Source organism: Rhinopithecus bieti, unplaced genomic scaffold (assembly GCF_001698545.2).
Source record: "Rhinopithecus bieti isolate Rb0 unplaced genomic scaffold, ASM169854v2 scaffold_24049, whole genome shotgun sequence".
NCBI classification, from domain to species: Eukaryota; Metazoa; Chordata; class Mammalia; order Primates; family Cercopithecidae; genus Rhinopithecus; species Rhinopithecus bieti.
In genome coordinates this window covers 168,863-183,039 of record NW_016811256.1, presented here as the reverse complement: position 1 = coordinate 183,039, position 14,177 = coordinate 168,863, and the positions used below count along the sequence as shown (strand labels likewise).

The 14,177-nt window shown below is 50.7% G+C and overlaps 3 protein-coding genes across 11 annotated transcripts in view; 1 reads left to right on the top strand and 2 right to left on the bottom strand.

The window, feature by feature from the left end:
• Positions 1–1,658: 1,658 nt before the first annotated feature.
• On the bottom strand, positions 1,659–5,729 carry RRP8 (ribosomal RNA processing 8). 2 transcript variants are annotated; one of them, XM_017893634.1, is made up of 8 exons: positions 5,468–5,728; positions 3,931–4,294; positions 3,226–3,679; positions 3,003–3,132; positions 2,790–2,852; positions 2,392–2,435; positions 2,212–2,308; positions 1,659–1,991 (listed from the first exon to the last, which is right to left on the bottom strand). In XM_017893634.1, exons 1-8 carry the CDS (start codon positions 5,564–5,566, stop codon positions 1,872–1,874), a joined length of 1,371 nt encoding a protein of 456 aa, XP_017749123.1. In that variant the 5' UTR covers positions 5,567–5,728; the 3' UTR covers positions 1,659–1,871. The 2 variants fall into 2 exon arrangements, with proteins under 2 accessions (XP_017749123.1, XP_017749125.1); XM_017893636.1 differs by lacking the exon at positions 2,790–2,852 and having other exon boundaries at positions 2,392–2,498; positions 5,468–5,729.
• A 47-nt stretch (positions 5,730–5,776) lies between these two features.
• Positions 5,777–12,907, top strand: ILK (integrin linked kinase). 7 transcript variants are annotated; one of them, XM_017893628.1, is made up of 13 exons: positions 5,778–5,886; positions 6,322–6,456; positions 10,085–10,250; positions 10,433–10,528; positions 10,731–10,827; positions 10,918–11,001; positions 11,105–11,190; positions 11,333–11,442; positions 11,546–11,673; positions 11,765–11,886; positions 11,973–12,072; positions 12,185–12,315; positions 12,498–12,907. In XM_017893628.1, the coding sequence occupies exons 2-13, from the start codon at positions 6,368–6,370 to the stop codon at positions 12,645–12,647; spliced, it is 1,359 nt and encodes a 452-aa protein (XP_017749117.1). In that variant the 5' UTR covers positions 5,778–5,886; positions 6,322–6,367; the 3' UTR covers positions 12,648–12,907. The 7 variants fall into 7 exon arrangements, with proteins under 7 accessions (XP_017749121.1, XP_017749116.1, XP_017749117.1 ...); XM_017893629.1 differs by having other exon boundaries at positions 6,276–6,456; XM_017893631.1 differs by having other exon boundaries at positions 5,867–5,968.
• TAF10 (TATA-box binding protein associated factor 10) overlaps positions 12,875–14,177 on the bottom strand; it is a 1,749-nt gene continuing 446 nt past the window's right edge. The window contains exons 2-6 of one of the 2 annotated variants that reach the window (XM_017893642.1): positions 13,983–14,177; positions 13,705–13,859; positions 13,422–13,486; positions 13,223–13,337; positions 12,875–13,045 (exon numbers count right to left, since the gene is read on the bottom strand). In XM_017893642.1, the coding sequence (XP_017749131.1) occupies positions 12,956–13,045; positions 13,223–13,337; positions 13,422–13,486; positions 13,705–13,859; positions 13,983–14,177 (620 nt within the window). In that variant the 3' untranslated portion in view covers positions 12,875–12,955. The remainder of the gene's footprint in view (positions 13,046–13,222; positions 13,338–13,421; positions 13,487–13,704; positions 13,860–13,982) is intronic. The other variant, XM_017893643.1, reaches the window with a different exon arrangement.

The following is a 14,177-nucleotide window of genomic DNA, read 5'->3' as shown; positions in this document are numbered from 1 at the left end:
AAATGAATCACAATGCAATATTTAGAAGTTGAGTAGCACTCTTCACATAGTACTTTCAGAGTACAGATGAAGAATTGATTTTGCTTTGGGAGTAGAATAGGAAACAACTAGGTTATTTGGAAAGGTGAGCAAACTGCCAGTCAGATGAGTATTCAGCAGAAAGAACAGTACATGTAGAGGCACTGTGCAGTGCCTGCTTAATGATTCACAGCCCAGCCTCCAAACATGCCCTCTGGCCTACAGCCTGTTTCAAAACCTCCATCCCCTTATTAAAGGCATCCAACTGGCTTTAGGGCCATAGAACCTAAGGTCTCCCGATGGGTACTGTCAGGTATTCCTGGAAACAAGTACAAGAGACCATATCTTTACACCTAGACACATGGCAGATACCTTCTCGGGGAGGCCTAGAATCTATCATTCAAACTCACCTTCCTTCAGCACCTTGCCTATAGCTTTCCCAGGACATGCTGATCTGAGTCCACTGCAAGGCAGAAACAATGGACAGACTCTTCCACCAATGAACAGCCTAATGCCCCGAACCCCACACGGCATCAACAAGTTGTTTATGAACAGAGACCCAGCTCCCTCACTACCCCTCCAAAGACAGAAGCTCAGAATCTATTAAGAGTCATTAAATAGCCTATGAAGTAAGCCTGCTGAAAGGCCTAGCCTCTCCCAGAGGCTTCCTTAGTCAACAAATCCATTCTTTACCCCTCAGCCTCCAACCAGCCTAGGGAACATCTTCAAAAAACAATAAGGCTTACAACATATAGTAGTCATAGCTAGTTTACTGAGCACCTCCTATGTTCCCAGCCCTGGCTACAAATTTCCCCAGTTAATCCACACAACCACCTTGCAAGATAGAAATTCTACCATTTTCCAAATAAGGAATGTGATACACAGAGATTAAATGACTTTAAGTGCCTCTAGGTAGCAGGCCAGGAATTAAATCCAGGTCTACCTGATTCCAAAATCTGTGCTCTCAGCCATAAACATTCCAAAGTCCCACAGGATAATTCGTGTTGGGAGTGCCTTGATGCTATATGGTTCCAAAGATGGAGATGAGGGGAGAGGGGAAAGATAAACCACTAGAAATGCTCAGTACAGGGACATCCAAACAGTCTCAAGCTGGTGGCTCAGACTGATGTGTTGAGCCAGGATGTTGGTGGACTACCAGTTGCCTCAGGGTCAAGCAGCAACAGCTGCCTGTCTGCAACCTTGAAGGCCTGGGCAAACTGAAGCTGAAGGAGCAGAAACTATGAGTGAGCAGAGGAAGCTGATCTGTAGACAGATCAGATGACAGCAGAGTGGAGATGGCAGGACAGAAAGGCCATGTGGCTTCTTACTTGGAAAGAGGAGCCAAACCTAAAGATGCCTTGAATTCCAAACCATCTTGAATTATAACCAAGAAGGCTTCAGTAGAGCAAGTCTGAGAGGTTTTTTTTTTGTTGAGACAAAGTTTCGCTCTGTCACCCAGGCTGGAGTGCAGTGGCTCAATCTTGGCTCACTGCAAGCTCCGCCTCCCAGGTTCACACCATTCTCCTGCTTCAGCCTCCCAAATAGCTGGGACTACAGGCGCCTGCCACCATGCCCGGCCAATTTTTTGTATTTTCAGTAGAGACGGGGTTTCACTGTGTTACCCAGGAGGATGGTCTTGATCTGCTGACCTCATGATCCGCCTGCCTTGGCCTCCCAAAGTGCTTGGATTACAGGCATGAGCCAACGTGCCCGGCTGAGTCAGCGATTTTATCACTTTGTCCTGGGGGTCCACCAGGAACCAGGTCTTGGCTTACAGCCAGGCTGCAAACAGTCCTCACAGTTCTGAGCCTGGAGTTGGAGCTCTGCCTCCCCTTTCAAGGAAGATCCAGAGGTCACCTGCGCTTGTAGAGACATGGATGAAGCTTCAGGCCTGAAAGTTGAGCCTTGGGTCCTACCTGAGGGGGCCCAGTCTTTTGGAAATCAAACAGGAAGAAATGGCTGTTGGTCAGGTCCTAGGGGCAGAAAAGACCCAGTGAGAACCAAATCCTCATCCCAACTCCTTAAAACACCTCCCTCTACGTACTGCCTCTGCTCAGAAAGCTTCCCAGGGCTCCCACCTCCGTTGGGGAGCAAAATGTCTGTTCCTGTGCGTGAAGCCTCCTTCCTGAACACCAGTACCCTGAAAAGGGCCACATGAGACAAAAACAGGTACAGACTTCTTGGGGCCCTCACCTTGGAGACAATCTTGAAGCCCAGCTTGGTCATAGCCCGAAGAAAGGTCCAAACATCCTCAAAGCGGCTGCTGACCTCAGCCACTTTCAGGAGACCCCTGAGGACAGAAAGTTCTGTGTAAATGCACAGAGCCATGCATGCACACTTACATACATCCATCTGTGCCCTGGGGGCTCTTACCCTGGCTTCAGTACTCGATTTGCCTCCTCTAAGAAGTCCCTGATGTTGGTTCCCATCAGTGAAAGGCAAAACACAGCCACATCCACAGACTCATCCTCCAGAGGAACCTGTGGAGAGTGAGAGTCTTATATATGGCACACAGTGCAGAAGAAGAAAGCCAGCACTGAGACATCAGGATGGGAAAGGGGAAGGAAGGGTTAGAGATTAGCATATGGAGGTTGGGCCTAGAGCACAAGCCAGGTAACATGTAAGTTTACCTGGGCCATGTCACACACAGTGACCCGAGGATCCAGAGAAGCCAAGTCAAAGCAATGCACAGGGTTCCGGATACTTGAAGCCAAGCGGCAATCCCCACAACCGAAGTCAGCCACCACTAGGGATGCAGGCCTCATCCNGATGTTGGTTCCCATCAGTGAAAGGCAAAACACAGCCACATCCACAGACTCATCCTCCAGAGGAACCTGTGGAGAGTGAGAGTCTTATATATGGCACACAGTGCAGAAGAAGAAAGCCAGCACTGAGACATCAGGATGGGAAAGGGGAAGGAAGGGTTAGAGATTAGCATATGGAGGTTGGGCCTAGAGCACAAGCCAGGTAACATGTAAGTTTACCTGGGCCATGTCACACACAGTGACCCGAGGATCCAGAGAAGCCAAGTCAAAGCAATGCACAGGGTTCCGGATACTTGAAGCCAAGCGGCAATCCCCACAACCGAAGTCAGCCACCACTAGGGATGCAGGCCTGAGAGTGGAAGGCAAGGGTCACATATTGGTCTGATCTGAGCCTATTACTGACCCACCACATGGCTTCTCACAGTGCCTGACCCCCATTCACCGCTGGCGAAGATCTCTGGCGATGCGGTCCACTGGCTGCAGTGGCCACTTCTTCACCTGGCTCTGGAAGCCGCGGTGGTAGACAAGAAAAGCCTCAGGGTCTTCCTGGAAGAGACGCTGTGCAGCACTGCTGGGCCCTGAGTACAGCTGTTCATTGAGGTAGCGAAATCGGGCGCCATCCAGCCGCTGTGCCATGCGGGCTCGCAAATCCCCTGCCCGAGCCTCATGGCTGTCTGTCTTGGAAACAGGAGGCACCTCTGTCTTCTCTGTGGGGGCCTCAGCTGGAGCCTGGCCTGGCACCTGAGGTGGCCGAAACTTGTTCTTATGTCTTCTTTTGTTCTTTTGCTGGTTCCGCCACTGCTTGCGGCTTAATGTACGAGGGGGTTTAGGGGAAACGGACCCAGGGCTTTGCTTCGGTGGATCATTTGTAGTACTACCCTTCCAGGCTTTGGGACCTGCAGGGAGGGAGATGGGAAGGTGCACCTGAGGCAAAATCTCTTACATTCAGAGTCATGGCAAGTCATCCCAGCCATACCTCTGTCTTTGAAACAGTGACTGTGGCCTGCATAAAAGTACTTCTTATTGCCTGAGTACACCATTAGCCCCAATTCTAATGGCAGTCGATAACCTCTGTTGTATGTAGAATCAGTTGACCTACTCCCTACCCCCGCCCCCGACACACACACATATACACATCCAATGGTACCTGTTTGGTCAACACCATCCAGGTGCTGGGCTGAATTTATAGGGGCATGTTTCTGGTACTTCCTCTTTCTTTTCTCTTTTTCAGCAGAGTCACTGCCAACAAGAGCCTGTTTGTGGCATTTCTTCTTCCTTTCCACTTCTTCCTCAGAGTCACTGCAAGGTGGGCCCTGTTTTTCACATTTCTTCTTCGCTTTCTTCCCCACTTCAACAGAGGCACTGGCAAACGATGCCTTTTGGGGGCATTTCTTCTTCCTTTCCTCCTCGTCCTCTTCAGAGTCACTGCTAGGTAGGCTGGGGGGATGCTGGGAAAGAGATGCTCCCTCTAGAGCCCGTAATGTGGCCAAGAGCTGGTGGTCCTTGGAGCCCTGGGGGAAAACAAGGGGTGACAGTGGGCCTAAAGAGAATGGATGAGGCCTAGAATAAGAAGGGAGAGATGTCGACCTGATTCAGACTAGCAGAAGCAGCTGAGTTCTTCCCAGTCAAGCCTGCCAGAATCCAGAACTTTCATGTCACCACCCCAACTTCTGGGAAGCTGGAGAGCAGAGAAACCACCTATCCCACTTTTTTCAATGTGTAAATGAGTTAATAGAGGTTTTCCCAAAGGAAAGTGCTAAGGCCACAAGCAACAAGACCAAGGCCAGAGACCAGGAGTTCCAAACCTTCACCTTGAGCTTTTGCCTCCAGTTGATACAGTCCCAAAAGAGGTAAGGAGGTTTCTGAACAGGAGGTACATGATCACACACGTATATTAAATATTTAACATGTCGCTAACTGCAGTGTAGAAAAAAACGGAAGGGGAGAAATTGCAGAGAGGCCAGCGGCTTGGACAATGGTAATGGGGCTAGGGGATGAAAAAAGAGGAAACAAAGCAGGTCGATTCCAAGTTGGAGGCGGACTGAAGCCTAAGAAAAGCCTGAGGAAGTACGGCCCTCACATCTGAGAGGCTCAAAGGAGAAGGTGTACTGTCGAGAAGGCTGATTCTGTGTTGAAGTCCTACTGGGTAATCCTAGGCCAGGCACTTACCTTGATTCTAAGTTTCCCACACCCTCCCTTGAACAATGATACTGACAACTCTTACTTTCTCCAATCCATCCTCCACACTGTAACCAATGATCCTTTCAAAATACAAATCTGAAGAAATAATTCCATTGCTTAAAACCTTTCATTGGCTTCTATTCTAATATATGCAAAACTTCTAATCTACCTCTTGAACTTGAACAGCATCCCTTCTCATTTACTCTGTATTCCAATCACAAGGATCATTTGTGTGTGTGACTCTAACAGAACATACTCTCTTGCCCCAGGCCCTTGTATGTACTTTTCCCTGTCTGAAGAACCCTCTTCGCTTCCCCAGCTTCTACTCAACAACTCTCTCTGACCCAACGTCAGTTTCTTTTGGAAATTCTCGGATCTTCAGATCAGGACTCGCCCTCAACGGTGCCACAGGTGTCCCTCCCTGCAATACACACAGCGCTGGGATCCACCAGCGTCCGCTTCGCGGTCTGAAACAGCTCCCATCGCCTCTGAGGGTCACTCACTCTGTTTTGCAAGGCAGCCGCAGGCTGAGGTCGTGAGATTACGGGCCCGAGGCCCGCGGCTACTGGGGCCGCCTCGGCCCACTCAGGCTCTTCGAACATGAGGGTCGGGAGGGCAGTGTCGCGGAGTCCCCGGTCTTTTCCACGTGCAGAGCTCTTCTCTGGGAGTCGGAGCGCTCAGACCCGCCAGAACGGAGCCGGAAACCAAAGCGTGACACCGAAGGGTTGCTAGAGCGGCCGGCGCGGCGCAGCGAACCATCGAGTTTAGCCAGCCGCGGCTAGAAGGGCAGGGAGGCGGTGGGAGGGGAGGGACGGAGGCCCGCGCTGCCCAAGAGCACCAGGGGCGGGGCGGGGCCGGCGGCAGGCTGCGGGCGCGGCCGGACGGGAGTTCCCCGGAGAAGGAGCCTGCAGCCCGAGTCCCGGTGAGTGCGAGAGGACCCGCGCCCCCTGCCCACGACTAGGGGTCCTGCCAACCTGTCACCCATCACTTCTCCTGAGTTCCAAGTAAGGAACGGAGCTAACCCTGGGGAGGACCCCCCCAGTCCCCTCCCCCAGCGTATACGGATCCTGAACCTCCCCACTTCCCCCAGCTCTATTCGCGGATAGGGTCTAGTTGCCTACTCTCGGACATCCGTTAAGGAGACACTACCTCTTAGGAGACACTACCTGCCTCCCCTGACCCGCCTTTACCTCGCCCCTAGAGGACACAGCCGGGTATCATCCCGCAGCCACAAACACCTTCACAGACCCCCACTAGCCGGGGACGCAGCTCAGGCCCCTTACCCCCAACACAAACACTTCTCTCCTGTAGAGGATAAAGCTTGGGGTTCATCCTCCTTCCCTGGATCACCCCACAGTCCTCAGGCTTCCCCAATCCAGGGGACTCGGCGCTGGGACGCTGCTATGGACGACATTTTCACTCAGTGCCGGGAGGGCAACGCAGTCGCCGTTCGCCTGTGGCTGGACAACACGGAGAACGATCTCAACCAGGGGTGAGCTGAAGCGGTTGGTGGATGAGAGGAAGGCTAGATATCTCTTGGCTACGTGGAGTGGAGTGCTCATGTCTGGTGGGGGCTCCTGCCTTTGCTAGCCAGTGTAATGAGTGCTAAGCACAGCCTGTGGGGGGCAGAGGGTCTGGGCAGAGGGTCTTCACAGAGGACGCAGTTTGAGCTGAATCTTGACTGCTGAATGAGAGTTTCACAGGGAGAGGCTCCAGCCTCAGTAAACTGCATGGGCAAAGGCTAGGAGGCAAGGCACAGAGCAGAGAGAACAGGAAATTGTCTGGAGTTCCATATAGCTGGAGGATAGATGATCTCTGTGGGTCGGAGCATTGGGTACAAGAGGAGAAGAACAGGACATAAGACTGTAGAGGTCTGCAAGGATCAGCCAGATCATGCAAGCATATTTAGGCTATAAGAAGGTCTTTATTTTAAAAGCAAGGTTTTAAAGCTGTGTACTGACATAACGAGATTGTCCATGTTTCAGTATCATCTTGGATGCTTTGTGAAGAGCAGGTGGAAAGGAGGCAGTTGCCTAGTTCATCGTAGAAGTAATGATGTCTTGGACTAGAATTAGGGTGAGTGAAAAAGAGGAGTGATCAAATTCCAGAAGTCTTTAGGACAAAGAATTGTGGAACTTGGTGGGGAGTAAGGGCAAAGATGAGGACCAGGGTTCTGGCTTGGGAACTTGGATAGATGGTGGCTGTTTTTACTGAGATGGAGAAAACTGGAGGATGAGGCATTCTGTTTTGGACATGTTAAAGTAAAGGTGACAATGCAGTAAGGTAGAAATGTTGAGTGTGTTGTTACGCAGATTTGCAATTCAGGAGAGGAATCTGACTTGGAGACACAGATTTGAGAGCTATTAGCATATAGATGATACTTGAAGACATGGGTGTGAAGGAGAATGTCTCAGGAGCGTGGAAGGCAAGAGGTCAGGGGACAGGAAGCCTGCACGACTGAAAAGGAGCAGCTGTAAGTTGAAAAAGAAATAGGAAAATGTGTCAGTAAAGCTTAGAGAATGTTTTAATGAAGGGGAGGTGGTCAACAGCAGTTCAGGCTACTGAGAAATCAAAGAACATTAATATTTTAAAATAGCCATTGAACTTACAATTGGGATTTTTTTTTTTAAGTTCAGGGGTACATGTGCAGGTTTGTTATATGGATAAACTCATGTCATGGAGATTTGTTGTACAGATCATTTCATCACCCAGGTATTAAGCCATAGTACCCATTAGTTGTTTTTCCTGATCCTCTCCCCCTTCCTATCCACCCCACTCTGGTAGGCCCCAGCGTCTGTTGTTCCCCTCAGTGTGCAGTTAGGATGTATTAGCTGATCTGAGTATTGTTTCAGAATAAGGGGTGGAGAAATCAGACTACATTGGGTTCCTTCATTTAAGAGACTATGATGAACACCTTCTGTGCTGGGTGCTAGAGTCCAGAATCTGACATAATCTCTGCTCTCAAGACAGCAGATTTGTGGCAGATTGAAAAGTAGGCCAGTTGCGGTGGCTCATGCCTGTAATCCCAGCACTTTGGGAGGCCGAGGCGGGTGGATGACGAGGTCAGGAGTTCGAGACCAGCCTGACCAACATATTGAACCCCTGTCTCTACTAAAAATACAAAAATTAGCTAGGTGTGGTGGTGTGCGCCTGTAATCCCAGCTACTCGGGAGGCTGAGGCAGGAGAATCGCTTGAACCCGGAAGCAGAGGCTGCAGTGAGCCAAGATCATGCCACTGCACTCCAGCCTGGGGCACAGAGCAAGACTGTCTCAAAAAAAAAAAAAAAGAAAAGAAAAGAAAAGTTGGGAGGTGAGCAAATAGTGAAAGGGAATGTAGACCAGTTCTACAAGGTTGGCTGAGATAGGAAGGCAAGAAGAGCAGTAGTGATGGTGACTCAGGGTGGCAGATTCAAATTCTTTATTTTTTAAGATTGGTAGAGTTTAGTTTTTAGGTTTGACAGGTCAGGATCACCTGTCATCTTAGTCTAGACTTCACTGGTTCCCATTAGGTTCTACACTATTTCTCTTTAATACTTTGCAAAGTCATTTGTTCCATTTTTCACATAATTCTCAAAGGGTACCCTGATAAAGACAGTAAGCACTGTTACTGTTTTGTTGGTGAGGAAATACAGGCTTAGGCAGTTGTCCAGTGGACCTAGCATCTAGGAAGACTCTAGGAAGATGTTGCCAGAAGGAAAAGGGGTGGCATTAATGAAACTGGATGGTTGTGGTGCTGGTTTGAGGGGTAAAGTATGGGGGCCTAAGTTGGCTGTATGCTGGATATGAAGAAGGGGTTAATTCCTTGCAGGATTCCTTGAGATAAAAGTCCAGGCCCTGAGGTGGCAGGCAGCTTGATAGTGAACAGAACCCTTGTGCCCATACTTTTGCCCCCAGAGTTTGGCCTGCCCAGTACTGGAAGCTGATAAGTCAGGGCACAAATTAAAGGTCTAGGAGGCAAGACCAGCTGATAAACAGGGGGTGTAATGCTTCCTGGGGATATCCCACCTCTAGGGAAAGCTTTTGGCTATTTCTGTGTTAGCAGATGCCAGCAAGTTGTGGAGGAAAATGATTAAGTAAAAGGCCACACCCCCAACCCCTTCAGCTGTAGGGGCATCTGGATGGCCAGACTCCTGATCAGCTCCAAGCCTTGCCTAGAGTCGCACACAGGAAGTGACCACAGCACTAAGGCATCCGGAGGCTGCTGGCCCAGACCACGGACCGCCCCCTGTTCCACCCCTTGAATCTGCAGCCCCGAACTAGAGGGAATTTCCTTTTATGGCCCCAGGCTGTCAGGCAGGCCCAGCTCCAAACCAATTGTTTTGTTTTGTTTGTATACTTATTTTACTTTATAAAATACATATCTCTTGGAAAAGAAAAAAATAAGGTATCGTTTTCATCCCAAAACAGCCATTCTCATTTTCTTCTGTTTTCTGTGCACAGGATTGCTAAGTAAGGGAATCCTGCTTTGCATGGTGGTTTGTTATCTGCCTCATCAGTAGTCAAAAGGATTTCTCCTTTTCAATATAAACCCTTCCAAAACATCATTTAAATTCCATTCCATTTTTAGATGTTAGTTACAGTACCAGAGCCAAATAGTAAGTTTGTTCCCTCTCCTTTAAGTTGTGGCCTGCCTTCTCCAAGACACCCTACTCCCCAACTAACATGCACCAAACAGCTGCTGTCAATCCATTCCCTCACGAAACTTAAAATCTAACAGACAAGACAGTCCACTAACAGATTTTTACAATCCAGTGCGACAAGTGCTGAAGTAGGGGGATATATAAGATGTGGTGGAAAACGGAAAGAACCAATAGATGTTGCAGAAGGGGTGCAGGAGAAACCAGGGGAAGAGCGCTACGACCTAATGAAATGAGATGTGGGATATGGTGAAGATAACAAAATTTTTTATAGAGGTTGTTGAGGTATATAGGTGGTTGGTTTGGTTTGAAGCTCAGGGGAAGGTCTGAAATGGACAGCTTTGGGAGTTGCTGGCATGAATGAGAATCACAGTCCTAGAGAGGTAAGCCTTCCCAGAGAGTATGTAATTATCAGTTTTTCAGGAATCAAAACCTTTGCCCCATCCCACCTCCAGCTCAATGACCATTGCCCCTTCCTCAAAGGGACGATCATGGCTTCTCCCCCTTGCACTGGGCCTGCCGAGAGGGCCGCTCTGCTGTGGTTGAGATGTTGATCATGCGGGGGGCACGGATCAATGTAATGAACCGTGGGGATGACACCCCCCTGCATCTGGCAGCCAGTCATGGACACCGTGATATTGTACAGAAGGTACGTACAAACCCTTTCGTCATCCACATCACATACATGCCATGAGGATCAGTCACAGGCACTGTAACATACAGCAGAAAGTATGTGTACTCTTCCCCCTTTTCCTGTGCCCTGACACCAGTATCTCATTTGAGACTGACTGTACCTTCTGCCTCTTCTTTTTGTCTGGCCATGGGGTCCAGCTATTGCAGTACAAGGCAGACATCAATGCAGTGAATGAACATGGGAATGTGCCCCTGCACTATGCCTGTTTTTGGGGACAAGACCAAGTGGCAGAGGTGAGTACTCAGCCCTCAAGTCCTGAGATGGGGAGGAAGTAAAGTCAGCCTGGGTGGGAGATTTTGGAACCCTCAACCCATTCTGTCAGTACTACTGTGTGACACTCACAGGATTAAGTACTACATTTGTGCATTCATGGTTGGTTCATTGACTGCCAGCGAGGCAGCAGCGGCTCTCATCATAATGGCCTTTTCATTCCAGGACCTGGTGGCAAATGGGGCCCTTGTCAGCATCTGTAACAAGTATGGAGAGATGCCTGTGGACAAAGCCAAGGCACCCCTGAGAGAGCTTCTCCGAGGTCCATCTCCCCACCCCCTAGCTTGTGTCTTGTCCCTTCCCACCTGTCTTCCCCCTCTGTACCACAGCTCACGTTGGTTTTCTTCCCTAGAGCGGGCAGAGAAGATGGGCCAGAATCTCAACCGTATTCCATACAAGGACACATTCTGGAAGGGGACCACCCGCACTCGGCCCCGTGAGTCACCACTGTGGGAAGAAGGGTTGTAAAAGGAGATAATCCTGGCCTCTTGGGCCTGGGTTAGGGTGAAGCTGGGTACCTGACCTGCCCACACTCTTAGGAAATGGAACCCTGAACAAACACTCTGGCATTGACTTCAAACAGCTTAACTTCCTGACGAAGCTCAACGAGAATCACTCTGGAGAGGTGACCCCTGCCCTTCTTGCCCTTCCCTCACTAAACCCCCATAAATTACCTGCTTTGTACCTGGTTTAAGTTTTTCCTCCAGTTAGTGGGCAAGGAAGTGGTAGCAACAGTAAAAGCCTCCTAACCTCTACCTGTTCTTCAGCTCTGGAAGGGTCGCTGGCAGGGCAATGACATTGTCGTGAAGGTGCTGAAGGTTCGAGACTGGAGTACAAGGAAGAGCAGGGACTTTAATGAAGAGTGTCCTCGGCTCAGGTAGTGCAAGGCGTAACCTGGAAGCTGTTAGTTCCAGGGAACCCTGAATAGCACTGAAAGAGATCTTTTATACTGGGTCTCAACCACTCGCTCCCTCTTCCAGGATTTTCTCGCATCCAAATGTGCTCCCAGTGCTAGGTGCCTGTCAGTCTCCACCTGCTCCTCATCCTACTCTCATCACACACTGGATGCCATATGGATCCCTCTACAATGTACTACATGAAGGCACCAGTGAGTAGGGATGTTGAATTTCCTTGGGGAGGAAATGGGAGAGAGGGTGCATGAGCCTCTCTGAACTATTTGAACTTTTGCCTCCTCTCAGATTTCGTCGTAGACCAGAGCCAGGCTGTGAAGTTTGCTTTGGACATGGCGAGGGGCATGGCCTTCTTACACACACTAGAGCCCCTCATCCCACGACATGCGCTCAATAGCCGTAGTGTAATGGTGAGGCCACAAGCTCACTCCTGGCCCAGGCCCCAAAAGCCCTTTGCCTATCTATGACTTATCTCCTTCTGTTTTCTCTTCCTCAGATTGATGAGGACATGACTGCCCGAATTAGCATGGCTGATGTCAAGTTCTCTTTCCAATGTCCTGGTCGCATGTATGCACCTGCCTGGGTAGCCCCTGAAGGTGGGTGAAGTCATCATGTTGGGAGGTGAAAAAGGACCACCTCAGAAGTAGTGGAAGGGGGCAGAGACAGGAAAGGCCAGGGGGCCAGAACAGACAAGCCCTATCCCTCTAGCTCTGCAGAAGAAGCCTGAAGACACAAACAGACGCTCAGCAGACATGTGGAGTTTTGCAGTGCTTCTGTGGGAACTGGTGACACGGGAGGTACCCTTTGCTGATCTTTCCAATATGGAGATTGGAATGAAGGTGAGAGCAGAACAGCATACATTTGTGTTGGGGGAGTGGTTGGTTATGGTGAAAGTAACTGTAGTGGCCTGGGCTCCTCCCATATTTATTCAGATATACAGTTATCCTGTCCCAGGGGCCAGTGGCTTCTCTCTACATGACAGACTCAAATTGTGAGGCTCAGTTTTTTCTTGTATTCACAGGTGGCATTGGAAGGCCTTCGGCCTACCATCCCACCAGGTATTTCCCCTCATGTGTGTAAGCTCATGAAGATCTGCATGAATGAAGACCCTGCAAAGCGACCCAAATTTGATATGATTGTGCCTATCCTGGAGAAGATGCAGGACAAGTAGGACTGGAAGGTCCTTGCCTGAACTCCAGAAGTGTCAGGACATGGTTGGGGAATGCACCTCCCCAAAGCAGCAGGCCTCTGGTTGCCTCCCCTGCCTCCAGTCATGGTACTACCCCAGCCATGGGGTCCATCCCCTTCCCCATCCCTACCACTGTGGCCCCAAAAGGGGCGGGCTCAGAGCTTTGTCACTTGCCACATGGTGTCTCCCAACATGGGAGGGATCAGCCCTGCCTGTCACAATAAAGTTTATTATGAAAACAGGCTGGTATGGGGACATGGGGACAGACAAGTACATTTAGGTTGGGTGGTTCAGGTGAAGTAGTGCGGCTTCTTCACATTGATGCCATACTCGCTGAGGGCAGGGGTCAAGTCCTCCATGGTTAAAGTATACTTGCGGTCCTGAGGGAAGAGGGAAGAGCACCAACTGAGCACAGGAATCCCAGCCTTCAATCCCAGATGGGTGACCCTGAGTAAGTCTTACACCTCCCCTAGGATTCAGTTTCCCCAAAGGGGTGGCAGGATAAGTTTCCACTGTTGTGGAAAGTTATTAGTGATTCAATGAGCCTCCCCTCACACCTTGCTCTTGCTCCGGGAGCTGCCAGAGGCTGTGCCCTTCATTTTGCAGTGCTGTAGGGCATCATTGGCAATATCTGAGATGAATTTCTGGGCAGCTAGGGAGATGAGCCGAATTCTAGAGAGAAAAAACTTAGATGAGAAGGAGATGGACAACACACTGCACAAGCACCCAAAACTAACCTGCGCTGGGTTTACTCACATGCGTGGGTCTGAGGCCTCAAAGCCAGCACGGTTCAGGTAGTAACCAGTCACTGCATCTGGGATCTAAGAAATCAATTAAGAGAACTGTCAGCAGAGTGGGAGGAGGGTGAGGGAAATGTCGGATAGACCTGGTTATCAGGAAGCTCACGGTTTGGGTGAGCAGAGGGCAAAAACAGAAGAGTGACTAGGGGAGCAAACATCAGAGGATGCTGAAAAGCACGGAGATATGGCTGAAAAGTTGTGACAGCAGGCTAGGTGGCCTTGTTGGGGCGGAAGCCCACCGTAGGCGTGTAATCCTCCAGCTGCATCAAGAAGTCCACCAAAGGCGTGCTGGACACCACCGGCTTCACGTCTCCGTTGGCCGCGCTCGGCAGTACGTAAATCCCGTTAGACATGGCCCCCTCTGGGGGCGCCGCGCCACCCGCCGACACCGGAGCTGGAGGAGAACCAACAAAATGAGACACAGAGGTGGGTGGCGCAGGGTCCCAGCGAGGTCTGTCTATATCCTCTGCCCTCACCCGCTGCTGGGCCCAGTCCAAGACGCTTCCCTTGCCCTCACCCGTCCGGCCCTCACCCGCCCCACGCCGCTCAGCTGGCTCCCCGGCCCGCGCCGCCAAGGGTCCCGTGCCCCCAGCAGCTGCTCCAGCCCCAGGCCCCCCGGCTGTCCCCGCGGGGCTGGCCTTGTTCTCCGCAGCGGTGCTGGAGGGCAGCGCGGCGGGAGCCGAGACCGGGGGCGCCGGGCCCGGGGCCGAGG

Bases quoted from the DNA above. Each gene is read 5' to 3' on its own strand.
- RRP8 (XM_017893636.1), bottom strand. From the start codon at position 5,566: ATGTTCGAAGAGCCTGAGTGGGCCGAGGCGGCCCCAGTAGCCGCGGGC. The intron at 3,133-3,225 runs GTGAATGGGGGT...TTCCACTCTCAG, and splicing joins GCCAGAGATCTTCGCCAGCG to GCCTGCATCCCTAGTGGTGG. The intron at 2,499-3,002 runs GTAAACTTACAT...CACTCTCCACAG, and splicing joins CTGTGTGTGACATGGCCCAG to GTTCCTCTGGAGGATGAGTC.
- ILK (XM_017893627.1), top strand. From the start codon at position 6,368: ATGGACGACATTTTCACTCAGTGCCGGGAGGGCAACGCAGTCGCCGTT. The intron at 11,443-11,545 runs GTAGTGCAAGGC...TCCCTCTTCCAG, and splicing joins GAAGAGTGTCCTCGGCTCAG to GATTTTCTCGCATCCAAATG. The intron at 11,674-11,764 runs GTGAGTAGGGAT...GCCTCCTCTCAG, and splicing joins TGTACTACATGAAGGCACCA to ATTTCGTCGTAGACCAGAGC.